This window comes from Salmo trutta, chromosome 33 (genome assembly GCF_901001165.1).
Source record: "Salmo trutta chromosome 33, fSalTru1.1, whole genome shotgun sequence".
Taxonomy (NCBI): domain Eukaryota; kingdom Metazoa; phylum Chordata; class Actinopteri; order Salmoniformes; family Salmonidae; genus Salmo; species Salmo trutta.
The window spans coordinates 30,844,196-30,858,082 of record NC_042989.1 but is presented as its reverse complement, the minus strand read 5'-3'; the positions used below and the strand labels follow the sequence as shown (position 1 = coordinate 30,858,082).

Below are 13,887 nucleotides of genomic sequence, written 5' to 3'. Positions count from 1 at the left end.
CATATTTGTAACTGTGGCAATTCAACAACAAACAAAAAAATCTCACAATGTTAAATTAAATTCCTTTCACAAGGTAGGTTGGCGCTCCACTCCTTGGTCACTGCCAGCTTCTTCCTGACTACCCTGGTCACATGACACGGTATATACGTGCGGTTGCCATGCAACCGCTGGGAACCCTTTGGAGCAGGATACAAACTCCTTCAGAGCCTCTTTCACAGACTGTGAGAGGAGCGCTGGGGTGTTTAAGTCATAATAAATCGCTCTAATTGTTGTTAATACCAGGAACATTCTGTTCTCAGTAATTTCATGGGAATAAAATGGAATAATATAAGATTCCTCCAGACAATCATTTCCATCCTCTCGTCCTCTTTAGAAGCAATTGTCCAGTTGAGGCAAAACACGTTTGACACAATGGGAAAGAAAGACAGGGAAGGAGAAAGAGTGAGAAAGAACCAAAAAAAGAGAGGAACATAAGAAATGTCACTGAACAACAGAAACTATACACGCGACATGAGTACTAGCTCGCGGCTACCATGGAGGCTTTCCCAGTGACCACGTCCCACAGTAATACCTTTAGTATGGCAGTAAAACTGTCTCTAGTCCAGCTGGGAGAATAAAAACATACCTGGGTCACATACCTTACAGCTAGGCATCTCTGACTGGGGGTCAGCTGCTCCTCCTTCCTCGCCAAACCTATGGGAACACAGAGTCTGGTCACATAACTACATCCAACCCATCCCCACCCCCCCCCCCCCTAAATACATTCAACTCCTATCCATTATGCAGTGACCTGGGACTGTCATGACTGCACGCAGATATCCAGAGTAAGTAAGAAGTGTGTGCATTTCAATTCTAAGAAAAATGTGCGGAAAAACCACCTTCCTAATATTGAGTTGACGCCATCTACCTCAGCCAGAGCTGCTAGCCACCGCTAGCTACCGTGAGAGGAAGAGATGGGAGTAATTCTCTGTTTACCAGGCTGTCATTCAGCTGATAACCAGATTCAACTCCTTATCAACGTCCAACGCACCGAACACACAGCAAATCATGCCGACCCACCAAAAACACACACACACACGCAACCATTAAGGCCTGTACGAGCACACACTAGGACACTGTCACACAGGCACCGCCGTTGACAACTAGGTCTATTCTCAGCAGCTATCCTCTTCCATGTCAGTCGGCTCTAGAAGTGAGGTGAGGACCTACAGTTTAGTCAACATGTCATTGATAATGAGGTTACACCATAATAGGCTGTGCTTCCAGTACGTTGTCCACTACATAAGATACAGAAAAGCAGCCATAAACTCTTCCTTTTCATATGAATACTGCAGACCGGAACAAACATACTATTCAACAGCAATAACTGACACTTTCCCAGTGGCCCCAAGGGCTGTGTGGCCTAATGGCCAGTCAAAACAGAGGTCAAAGGCCATCCCTGTGGTGAGAGGCAGGGTCAGGGGTCGTGGGTAACCGGCCCAGTGATAATGGAGCCCGGAGTCAGCAGAGGACAGGGAGAAGGAGGGGCTTATTACATAACCTCATTACCATGCTAATTAAACACTGTTTACCATCTGTGGGGCAGCATGGGAATTCCAGCAAACATTAAAGGGATATATTTCGCTCCAAAATATAACAGACGTTTCAGACCTCAAGAGGTCAAATGAGGAGATGACTTCACACGACATTTGTTGTGTAGATCTGGCCAATCCCAAATGAATGGGAAAATGGGCACTGTCTAATTTCATAATTCTAAATGTTACTTATCTTTCCATTTTACTTGGGTGTACACTTTTTCCAGTGATTACACTTTGGTCACGTAATACATGACGTTTCCCTCTACAGAAGAACATGTAGCTCTTAATATGACATCCCAACTAATCCCTTAATTAGTTACAGTGGCCTTTTGACTGCTTCTGGACGTCTAACACTGGCGTTCTACTTTATAAGACTTCAAAAGGACTACAGCTATGTAATTCCCAAACCACCGCACGCGCGCACACACACGTTGTACTGCACTGCTGAGGGAGCTTACAAGTAAGCATTTCGCTGTACTGTTTATACCGGCTATAAACTGTGTATGTGACAAATAAACCGGGATTTGATTTGACACACACAGTATCTGACATTATGGATGATTTGGTGTAGGGGAAAGGCTTACAGAGGAACTTGGAGAGGGAGGGACAGAACATTTCTTGTTACATACGTGTTTACAATGCCACCCCTGCCTCCTCAACTGACTCCAGTGTCAAAATTCCTCACCATACAAGCACTGGAGCATCAATTACTGCATTATGCAACCTGTCGACAGAGGTATTTATTGAGACCACTAGTTGAAATGGTATATGTTTTTCAATTCAAAAGGAATAAAACCAGATGAACGGGATATAAAGGGCGACTATATATTGTCTGCAAGGTGCCAAACGCATCAATGAAATGTATTTATAAAGCCCTTTTTACATCAGCAGATGTCACAAAGTGCTTATACAGAAACCCAGCCTAAAACACATATGGAAACTTGCCTACGAAAAAGGCCTAGCAGCTGAAACCAATAATACAATTTGATGTTCATTTCCCCTCTGATGTCGTGAATCTGTTTTTGTTAAAAAGGGGATCGCAGATCTCTCTCACTATGCATAGAACGTGGTAGAGTTCCTGACTTCCCATGCTAGTTGTAGCTTTAGCTGGCTGGAAAAGAGGAAATTGAGAGCAGTTCATAAAACCACTGTGTAATTGTCTCCCTCTCTGTTGCTGCTTTCACCTCCCAGGCAACTGCCATGACAGCCTTATCAATGACTTGTTCCATCACCATGATGGCTGAAGTCCTTAGCTATAGACACACACACACACACACACACACGTGTCTCACCGTCATGTATCTCAAACGCAAGGCTGGTGATCTTCTGAGTGATGACCATCATTGGCCTATAGGAGAGAACACAGGAGAGGAGAGTAACCAATCACATGAACTTATATCATCCCTGACTGCTTCTGCTCACCTACACTGTAGCTAACTTCTTCATTACATAATATATTAACATCCCATCTCCATCAGGGATATATTACTCATTACAAACTGGGTGGTTCGAGCCCTGAAAGCTGATTGGCTGACAGTCGTGTTATATCACTATACATGTATTTTTACTGCTCTAATTACGTTGGTAACCAGTTTATAACAGCAATAAGGTACCACAGGGGGTTTGTGGTATGTGGCCAATATACCATGGCTAAGGGCTGTATCCAGGCACTCCACGTTGCGTCGTGCTTAAGAACAGCCCTTAGCCATGTTATTGGCCATATACCACAGCCCCTCAGGCCTTCTTGCTTAATTGACCATCATTCAGTGAAAGCACTGGGAGCACTACCGTAGCCAACACGCGTAGCCATGTCCTGGTAATGGAAGACGTTCTTCCTGCTGCTATCTGTTAAGTCGGTGTATGCTTTTCTATACGCACTGAAGACAACATGAGTGTCAGGTACATAATACCACATGACAGAAGAACTGTGGGTTGAAATCTTAAAGACTATCCTTATTAAAATGGGAGTATTCATTAGCTGTAGGTTGCACAGATAATCAGTTGTTCAAAATGATACAACACCCCAGGTTAAAGTTGGTAGCATGTTAAAGCTGGTAGCAGATTACTATATTGCATGGAATAGATTGTGCCCTGACCGTCTAACCCAGGGAGAAAGTACAAAACAGCCTATTAGGTATGACTTGATGATAATCAAAAGAGGCAAAGAGGGAGGTCTGCACTTGTGATGCTGTGGCTCTCCTACTGGGGTTGCTTAGCAACTGGACACCCCTTGCCCTAGCACACGTGTTTGGTTGTCTGGTTCACCAGCAACCCTGGAGGAGGTGGAACTGAAGTCTTGATCAATGCACCCCAATGTACATTACAGTTAAGTGCATTGTAGTTGCTGGACTTATTGATTTACTCCACAGCTGGTTAATGTGGTACTAACAATACTTGGATAGTCATAGTGCAGGGGCATTCGACTCCAATTCTCGAGGACTGCCATGTCTGCTGGAATTCTCCGCTCCCTTCTCACTGATTGATTCATACATGCAAATGAATGTCATTGAAAGTCAACACAACACCCAGAAGTTACCCGGTGAAGTCTGCAGAGTACATGCCATAGTCGAACACGTAAACCCGGGTGATCTGGCAGAAACTGAGGTAGCCCAGAGCCACGATGAAGCACAACCTGTAGAGAGAGAGAGAGAGAGAGAGAGAGAGAGAGAGAGAGAGAGAGAGAGAGAGAGAGAGAGAGAGAGAGAGAGAGAGAGAGAGAGAGAGAGAGAGAGAGAGAGAGAGAGAGAGAGAGAGAGAGAGAGAGAGAGAGAAGACAAGGTCAGTCTGAGGACAGCCACTTTCCAATGTCTATACTAGCATATCACATAGAATATATTCCCAATATATTGTTTCATGCTAGGTAGTGTGACAACCCTCCCACTGTCTGACGAATTCTCTCTTTGTTCTTGTTTTCCTTAATAGGATGTCGGTGGGTGGAGCCGGGAGGGTCGTCAGCGAAATGGGACACACCTGGCCTCGGGTGTGTCCCAGGATAAATGCACCTCTTCTCCATTCATTGAGGAGACTCTCTCCATGCAGACACTGATACATTTTGGTTGTAGCAATTTTGTGGCTGTCTTTGTTTGTTTTCGTTGGCACCTTTCAACACCCCTCATTATCACATTTATGCACGCAACCACTCACTTACACTACTGATTACACACACACACACACACACACACGTTAATTACATTTAGTTTAGTTAAATAAATATATTTTGTTATTCCTCATCTCCACGTTGTCTCCTTTTTTGTTACGCACTTTGAGCCGGTTCGTGACAGTATGTTAGTGCAGATTTACATCAGAACAGAGTCCGGTAGTCACTGGTCATTTTTTAAATTATCCACACTAGCCATCGATCACGTTGAACGCATCGGGACACACACACGAAAAAGTATGTGAACCCTTTGGAATTACCTGGATTTCTGCATAAATTGGTCATCAGATCAAATTTGATCTTCATCTAAGTCACAACAATAGACAGTGTGCTTAAACTAATAACATACAAATTATTGTATTTGTCTATATTTAAACATTCACAGTGTAGGTTGGAAAAAGTATGTGAACCCCTAGGCTAAATGACTTTCCCAAAAGCTAATTGAAGTCAGCTAACCTGGAGTCCAATCAATGAGACTGAAGATGTTGGTTAGAGCTGCCCTGCCCTATTAATTTTTTTTTTTTTAAATAACAAATTTTGACTTTGCTATTCACAATAAGCATTGCCTGATGTGAACCATGCCTCGAACAAAAGAGATGCTACTCTTACTACTCTCCCAAGGAGTGGCCGCCCTGTAAAGATGACTGCAAGAGCACAGCGCAGAATGCTCAATGAGGTTAAGAAGAATAGTGTCAGCTAAAGACTTACAGAAATCTCTGGAACATGCTAACAACTCTGACAAGTCTACGATGCGTAGAACACTAAACAAGAATGGTTTTCATGGGAGGACACCACGGAAGAAGCCAATGCTGTCCAAAAAAACATTGCTGCATGTCTGAAGTTTGCAAAAGTGAACCTGGATGTTCCACAGCACTACTGGCAAAATATTATGTGGACAGATGAAACTACAGTTGAGTTGTTTGGAAGGAACACAACACTGTGTGGAGAACAAAAGGCACAGCACACCAACATCAAAACCTCATCCCAACTGTATGGTGGAGGGAGCATCATGGTTTGGGGCTGCTTTGCTGCCTCATGGCCTGGACAGCTTGCTATCGTCGACGGAAAAATGAATTCCCAAGTTTATCAAGACATTTTGCAGGAGAATGTAAGGCTATCTGTCTGCCAATTGAAGCTCAACAGAAGTTGGGTGATGCAACAGGACAACAACCCAAAACACAGAAGTAAATCAACAACAGAATGGCTTCAACAGAAGAAAATACGCCTTCTGGAGTGGCCCAGTCAGTCCTGACCTCAACCCGATTGAGATGCTGTGGCATGACCTTGAGAGAGCAGTTCACACCAGACATCCTAAGAATATTGCTGAACTGAAACAGTTTTGTAAAGAGGAATGGTCCAAAACTCCTCCTGACCGTTGTGCAGGTCTGATCCACAACTACAGAAAACGTCTGGTTGAGGTTATTGCTGCCAAAGGAGGGTCAACCAGTTATTAAATCCAAGGGTTCACATACTTTTTCCACCCTGCACTGTGAATGTTTACACAGTGTGTTCAATAGACATGAAAAAGGTATAATTGTGTGTGTGTGTGTGTGTGTGTGTGTGTGTGTGTGTGTGTTAGTTTAAGAAACTGTGTCTATTGTTGTGACCGATGAAGATCAGATAGAATTTTATGACCGATTGATGTGGAAATCCAGGTATTTCCAAAGGGTTCACATAATTTTCCACTGTATGTGGAGTGAGTGAGTACTGAGAGCTGCTGGTACAAAGCAGACGCTGATTCAGCTAGCTGTAGCATCCATCTTGTTCTCCTCAACGGAAGGCATCTTGGACATCAGAAAGACTCAGCTAGCTGTAACATCCATCTTGTTCTCCTCAACGGAAGGCATCTTGGACATCAGAAAGACTCAGCTAGCTGTAGCATCCATCTTGTTCTCCTCAACGGAAGGCATCTTGGACATCACAAAGACTCAGCTAGCTGTAGCATCCATCTTGTTCTCAACGGAAGGCATCGTGGACATCAGAAAGACTCAGCTAGCTGTAGCATCCATCTTGTTCTCCTCAACGGAAGGCATCTTGGACATCAGAAAGACTCAGCTAGCTGTAGCATCCATCTTGTTCTCCTCAACGGAAGGCATCTTGGACATCACAAAGACTCAGCTAGCTGTAGCATCCATCTTGTTCTCCTCAACGGAAGGCATCTTGGACATCACAAAGACTCAGCTAGCTGTAGCATCCATCTTGTTCTCAACGGAAGGCATCGTGGACATCAGAAAGACTCAGCTAGCTGTAGCATCCATCTTGTTCTCCTCAACGGAAGGCATCTTGGACATCAGAAAGACTCAGCTAGCTGTAGCATCCATCTTGTTCTCCTCAACGGAAGGGATCGTGGACATCAGAAAGGCAGTCAGGCAAATGAACTAGTTTTTGTTAGAGATGAGGAAGATTTGGTGGTTTGTTTGCATTCAGTAAGATGGTCATCCATGGTTACATGGCCATGGTTCTTTGGAATAGGATTAAGTGTCTATATTAATTGAATGCATTTCATGATGAAGGGCAATGGTGGCCGAAACATCAAGCTTTTTAACTTTGCTTAAATATTACAATGAGTTTTTTTTTAATGTTGAGTGAGCATTACACCTTTTGCTTCTCCCTTATGAAAAGCAGACTGCCACTGTACTTGAGATAAGCACTAAATCAGGACTAGTTTAAATCAATCATCGACCAGCTACGCCAAGTCAAATGCAGTGCTTCCATGCCAAGTATGTAATGTAGATCAGAAATCACAATCTGTGATCTATAAGAGGAACTTTTTATTTATCGCAATGAGCTGAAAGAGGTTAAACACTTTCTGAGAAATAGAAACAAATGCCAGTGTTAATCCCACAGGACAGCAAACAGCTGCGTACACACGCGTATATATGTGTGTCGTGCGCATGTTTGGGTCTACAGTCTACCCCAAAGGTTAGCAATATATTGAGATTCCAAGCAAGGCTCATGGTTATTGGTATTAGAAGAGGGGGAGGGGCAAGAACAGGGAGTGGGCACAATGGGCATCTCAGTGCTGTGTGCCCACACTTGGCATGGCAGCCTGGTGAGAGGGTGGCAGGCAGCCTGGACAGTGGACACTAATGCATTTCCTTGCATGGGAGAGTGAGAAGTTGAGGACACTACCATTGTCCTCACAGAAGTCTGAATCCTCCAAGCTCCCTTAATATCAAAGGCAGTCAGTCGGAAACACCCCCAGATGACGTAAAAGGCATTCTACCGTCACTCCCTAAATTAGCCCTCAAAGACAAGCAGACATGACTAACACCTGAAACTGATTTCACCATTAAGCATCCTTTACTGTCCTATCCAACCATTCTGTTCTGACAAAACTATATATCCTATTTGTCAATTTCTATTTTCAGTAGCCCTACTTTTATAATTCATGGGATGTTTTATGACTGACACAGTAGCAGCAGTATTACACTAACAGGAAATGAGCAACATGTAGCAGGGGCGGCAGGTAGCCTAGTGGTTAGAGCGTTGGGCCAGTAACCGAAAGGTTGGTGGATCAAATCCCCGAGCTGTTCCTAGACCTTCATTGTAAATAATAATGTGTTCAAAACGGACTTGCCTACTTAAATAAAAAGGTAAAAAACCATGGAGTAGGCCCATATGGGACACGCTCTTCCTGATGTAATCTGCAGTAACTGAAGCATGGGTCTAAAGTAGACTGCCTCCCCACTGAGGGACGGCCTCAGACGGGGCAACTTGACGACTTAACCCCCTGGGAGGCCCAGATAAGTGGCAAAAGACAAGCAGCAAGATAATGAAATTCACTAGAGGTGAATAAATACAGGAATTCTGACTACACACTACACTGTCAACATATCTGTGACCACATGCTACTCTATTCATCTCTCTCTGCATGAGAGAGTAAACAATATTTGATGCATGACACTCCTCTCACACACATAAAACGATCCCGACTAAAATGACCCTGAATGACACAAACACGCAGACCAGAGCACGCACACACACACACACACATATACTGGATGATTTTTTTTTTTTTTACAAAAACAAATCAAAAAGTTTGTTCTTAAAACCAAACTCTGGTCTGAGTCGTCCTACACTGTGACACATAGGACTGGGTACCGGAGACGGTGACTGATTGGATGCATCAGCTGAGGACGGTGTGATCCCTCCTCCTCACGTCACAACTCAATCATACTGACAGCTAGCCTGGGTGGGACCTTGTAACCATTGACAGTGGAGTTAGAGTTTGTTTTGAGGTCCGGTATATTGTGTGTTACATATTTGGTGTAAGGTGTGGGGTTGTATGGCCAGGTGGGGTATTAAGGATTGGCGTTTTGGGATAGTGTTAAGGTTATGTCATGGGAACTGTCACTGCATTATCAGTGCTGTGCTCAGGTTTAGTCCCTTCATGGTTAGGCTAATGGCGGATATCATTGCGTGTTTAGGTTTGGTGTAGTAAGGGTCAGTGTTATCATATTAGCATTCAGGTTTATTGTGAAGTTTCAGGTCCAAGGTGGAATGCAGGGCTCCTTGCCCGCCCAGCATTAAACATCACCAGGCCAGATTGAAGTGGCCCATGGCCCGGAGAGAGCAAGAGGAACAAATCAATGCTGAATCAATGGGCTTAATTCATTCCAGCAGCTCCAAGATGGGGGTTTCTAAAGACTATTGGGCTTATTTAGCATTTACTGTATTAGCCTACGTCTAGGCCTATGTACTTCAAACAATCACCGAATACAAAAACTCCACCCATCTGCAGTGACCATTCCTCTCCCATTACCCCTGTTTGTGTTGCTCTCCTGAGGAACATTTGCAAGACAAGAGTCATAGTCGAGTTGCCATGCGACGCGTCCAACCGCAGAACCAGCCAACTGTCCACTCAGTCACGGGGCAGACGTGTCTCGGAGGTGACGCTTTTATTAGTGCCATTTCAACCGGCGGGGAACAAAAAGCCAACCTGTTGCTCGTGTTTCCAGCCAATGAGCTGGCAGCGAGCCTCGGCCCAAAGCACTTAGCATTCCCGAGCAGTGCGGTACCTTGCCTGGACCTCCGCCGCCTCCCGATGCCCCAACCCACGATTAATCATGCCTCATAACCCCTCCAATTACCCTAATATAATAGGACAGAAATCAGGGCAATTTGCTGCAGAGTGCATAATATACCCATGTGTGGGAAAATGGGCCTTTTTCTGTTGCCTGCCAGGCAGCAGGTAGGTTGGTTATGTCATTTCTTTCACAGGCCTCGCCACACAAAGGGACAGTGGTTCAGGCTTCAATAGCAACATGGTATGAATAACACAGCCTTTCATGTGAGCACTCTTTATCACCGTGTCCTTCACTCGCTTTGTCACCTCTCCCTCTCGATCGCTTACACTCCCTCTATTGTCAGGTTCTCCATTTCAAAGTCTCTCTTATCTGAATGGAGGTTTGAATCAGTAGCTCTCCAGACGTTCTGCATATACAACGTTTCCAGTTATAGACTTAATGCATTATCAGCAAAACAGTTTTGAGATTCATTAAATACATGTCAATCCTCAGCTAAAAATAAATGCAAAGTACATTCATACAAATGGTATGCCATCTCCCCTTCCACAAGTCAGTGTGTTATAAACTGACTGACTGCGCTAGTCCAGTATTTCTCAAGTGTGTTGTGGATAGAAATTAGGTCTTCTCATCCATCAAGCAGGTGGCGCTATTTGCACAGCAGGCAGAGAGAGCGGAGGACAACATCTCTAGAACATTGGCCGACCTTTCTCCAGGTACATTCAACAGGTGAATGAACAGACAAGTTGAACATTACCCAGGAGAAAATAGCGCTGCTGTCGCAACAGCAACTGAATGACAAGTCTATGTGTGTAGCCTAGCACCAAACAGAGTGTGTGTGTGTGTGTGTGTGTAGCCTAGCACCAAACAGAGTGTGTGTGTGTGTGTGTAGCCTAGCACCAAACAGAGTGTGTGTGTGTGTAGCCTAGCACCAAACAGAGTGTGTGTGTGTGTAGCCTAGCACCAAACAGAGTGTGTGTGTGTGTGTAGCCTAGCACCAAACAGAGTGTGTGTGTGTGTGTGTGTGTGTGTAGCCTAGCACCAAAACAGAGTGAGTGTGTGTGTGTGTGTGTGTGTGTGTGTAGCCTAGCACCAAACAGAGTGTGTGTGTGTGTGTAGCCTAGCACCAAACAGAGTGTGGTGCTAGGCTACACAGCCTTCCCTGTAGCTCAGTTGGTAGAGCATGGTGTTTGCAACACCAGGGTTGTGGGTTCGATTCCCACGGGGGGCCAGCACAGAAAAAAAAAAAATGTATGAAATTGTATGAAATGTATGCATTCACTACTGTAAGTCGCTCTGGATAAGAGCGTCTGCTAAATTACTAAAAATGTAAATGTGTAAATGTGTGTAGCCTAGCACCAAACAGAGTGTGTGTGTGTGTGTGTGTGTGTGTGTGTGTGTGTGTGTGTGTGTGTAGCCTAGCACCAAACAGAGTGTGTGTGTGTAGCCTAGCACCAAACAGAGTGTGTGTGTGTGTGTAGCCTAGCACCAAACAGAGTGTGTGTGTGTGTGTGTGTAGCCTAGCACCAAACAGAGAGTGTGTGTGTGTAGCCTAGCACCAAACAGAGTGTGTGTGAATAACAATACCCACATGCAGTTGACTTCTTCCTTCACCAAAACAGTCATTGACACCATGGCATTTCTAGCCAATTTCATTGGTCACATACTTAGCAGATGTTATTGCGGGTGTAGTGAAATGCTTGTTAAACAATGGCCATAACTATATGTATATGACAATAGTTGAAAATATAGTGTTGTACTTCGCACATTGAGGAGCTAGGCTACTCCATTAACGTGGTTTTCAGATGAAGTGCAGTCAGGGGATTGGGGACGGTTGTATATGCATGTTTGTTCTGCTCCATTTGAAGTCTATAGGAGATGGATTTGCTCTCGTGGGGCTTGCTAGCATTCCCAGCACCAGCCTCCACTGGGTTTAATGCTTCCCAGGAAATTCCATTATAATCTGCCTGGTGAGGTGTCTGGACAAAGGCAGCAGGATGGAGGTGAAGAGGGAGACCGATATGAAGGAGGAAGGGATGAGTAAGCAGAGAGAGATGGATGGAGGGATGACTGAGGAGAGCGATTGAGAAGGAGATAGAGGAGAGAGTTGATATTGTAAATAATGCAGTCTACTTCCTCTCTACATACTTTATTAGAGAAACTGTAACCTTGTCTGTCCTCCCGAACTCAGTCTCCTCCCGAACTCACTCAGTCTCCTCCCGAACTCAGTCTTCTTTCCTCTCACCCCCTCAGTCTTTAGCTACTTCCAATTTTGCCCGTGTCTTTTAGTCAACCAGACTTTGCGTTACCACTCCTCTCAGCCCTGAAGCAAACACTTAAGATGTTGATGAGAAAGATAGAGAAATGCCAGCCCTAGGAAGGGTGCATCACGTCTTGCCAGGCTTCGTTCCCTATACTCCACTTGAGTGGGTTGAGTCACTGACGTTCTCTATTTATTTATGCATTTTTTATTTATTTAACTAGGCAAGTCAGTTAAGAACAAATTCTTATTTACAATGACGGCCTACAGGGGAACAGTGGGTTAACTACTTTGTCAGCGCGGGGATTCGATTTCGCAACCTTTCGGTTACTGGCCCAACGCTTTAACCACTAGGCTACCTGCCGCCCCTTCATTCATCTTCCTGTCCAGTGTTGCCCCCCTCAGGCTGTGTGGTGGGGGAGATCTTCATAGGCTACACTCAGCCTTGTCTCAGGGTAGTAAGTTGGCCATGTACTCTTGATATCCCTCTGGTGGTGTGGGAGCGGTGCTTTTGCAAAGTGGGTGGGGTTATATCCTGCCTGGTTGGCCCTATCCCAGGGTATTGTCGGACGGGGCCACAATGTCCCTCGACGACCCCCCCGTCTCAGATAAAAATGTTCTCCGGCACGCTGTTAACTTTTTTGAGAAAAATCATTATAATTTCATTCACATAGGTGGTCTCCACTGAGCCATTTACTCCCCATAACCAGTTTCACTCTAAGTAGGGCAGACTTCAAGCTGAAAATGTAGAGCTCGTCTCTGTTGATTTCAGTGTTTGACCTCAGCCATAGTAATCAAGCAGTAGTGATACTACATGAAACTGTACACATACGGAAACTTCACGGACCTATAAAAATACCTGTTATGGTAATGACGGGCAGTCAATTCAAAAGGTTTGTGGCTTCTAATAGACAAAAGCATCTGCAAGCTCAGTACCCACGTGACCAAGTCAAAGCTCAACCCACTGAGTAAGGCAAACGCTGAGGCTGAACTTCACAACCAGGCCCTGCTTTGAGGTGTGGTCCAATCAATCTCAGCTTGGATGACCGCCACATTCCTCAGCTTCCTAGTACCTCACAGCAACACTGACCTGGAATACCAGGAAATTAAAAAGGAAGAAAATATTTCCATGAAAAACACCTCAGCTGCTGTTAAATTGAGGGCTTTGTTTGTTTTGAAATGTCATCTCTGAATACGATTAAAGTGGACGGTTACCGAGTGCACAATTATGGAGTGGACACTTATTGAGCATATTACAATTAGGGCCCTCTATTGTACTATTGCGGTCATCGTGATGGATATTGGAGCTGGGGTATTTTTTAAAACCTTCCCTTAGGAGAGCGCTTTCACTTCTTTCCACACCTGACCTCATAGCCTTGTCCCTCCGTAAAAATAACCACAGAAGGTGGCTGGGGGGGGGGGGGGGGGGTGAGATAGCTGGCTGAATGGCTCAGACTGTTTGGAGGGAGGGGTTGGGGCATGGACACAGATGGGCGCCTGAGGGGTAGTGCCATCACCATCAGGAGTCTAGGCTCTTCAGCGCCAACAGAACAACGCTCTGCAACCTGAACTAAAACAATCATGGTGAACCAAGGCCAGTCTCCTTCATATATATTGATATTACACTTAATCAAAATCCTGTTAAAGATGAATTGCAACAGCTGGGCACAAGACCAAGTCCTTCCTGTTGCTGGGTAGAACATCCTGGAACACCACTCTAAAAAGGCCAATAACCTTCCAAATGCAGTTCAATTCAATTCATTAGCCTTGTGACAAGATGGACTCCGTCACTATAGAGTGTTATTGATTTGTCTTCTGGAAGCAATGCTTTATGCAAAGCCACAACGTCATGTGTTGGCATCACGT

At 44.8% G+C, this 13,887-nt stretch overlaps 1 protein-coding gene across 1 annotated transcript in view; it reads right to left on the bottom strand.

The window, feature by feature from the left end:
* LOC115172829 (membrane-bound O-acyltransferase domain-containing protein 2) overlaps positions 1-13,887 on the bottom strand; it is a 97,148-nt gene that overhangs the window by 15,105 nt on the left and 68,156 nt on the right. Inside the window, exons 4-6 of the mRNA XM_029730618.1 lie at positions 4,114-4,209; positions 2,870-2,925; positions 639-693 (exon numbers count right to left, since the gene is read on the bottom strand). Of these exons, the coding sequence (XP_029586478.1) occupies positions 639-693; positions 2,870-2,925; positions 4,114-4,209 (207 nt within the window). The remainder of the gene's footprint in view (positions 1-638; positions 694-2,869; positions 2,926-4,113; positions 4,210-13,887) is intronic.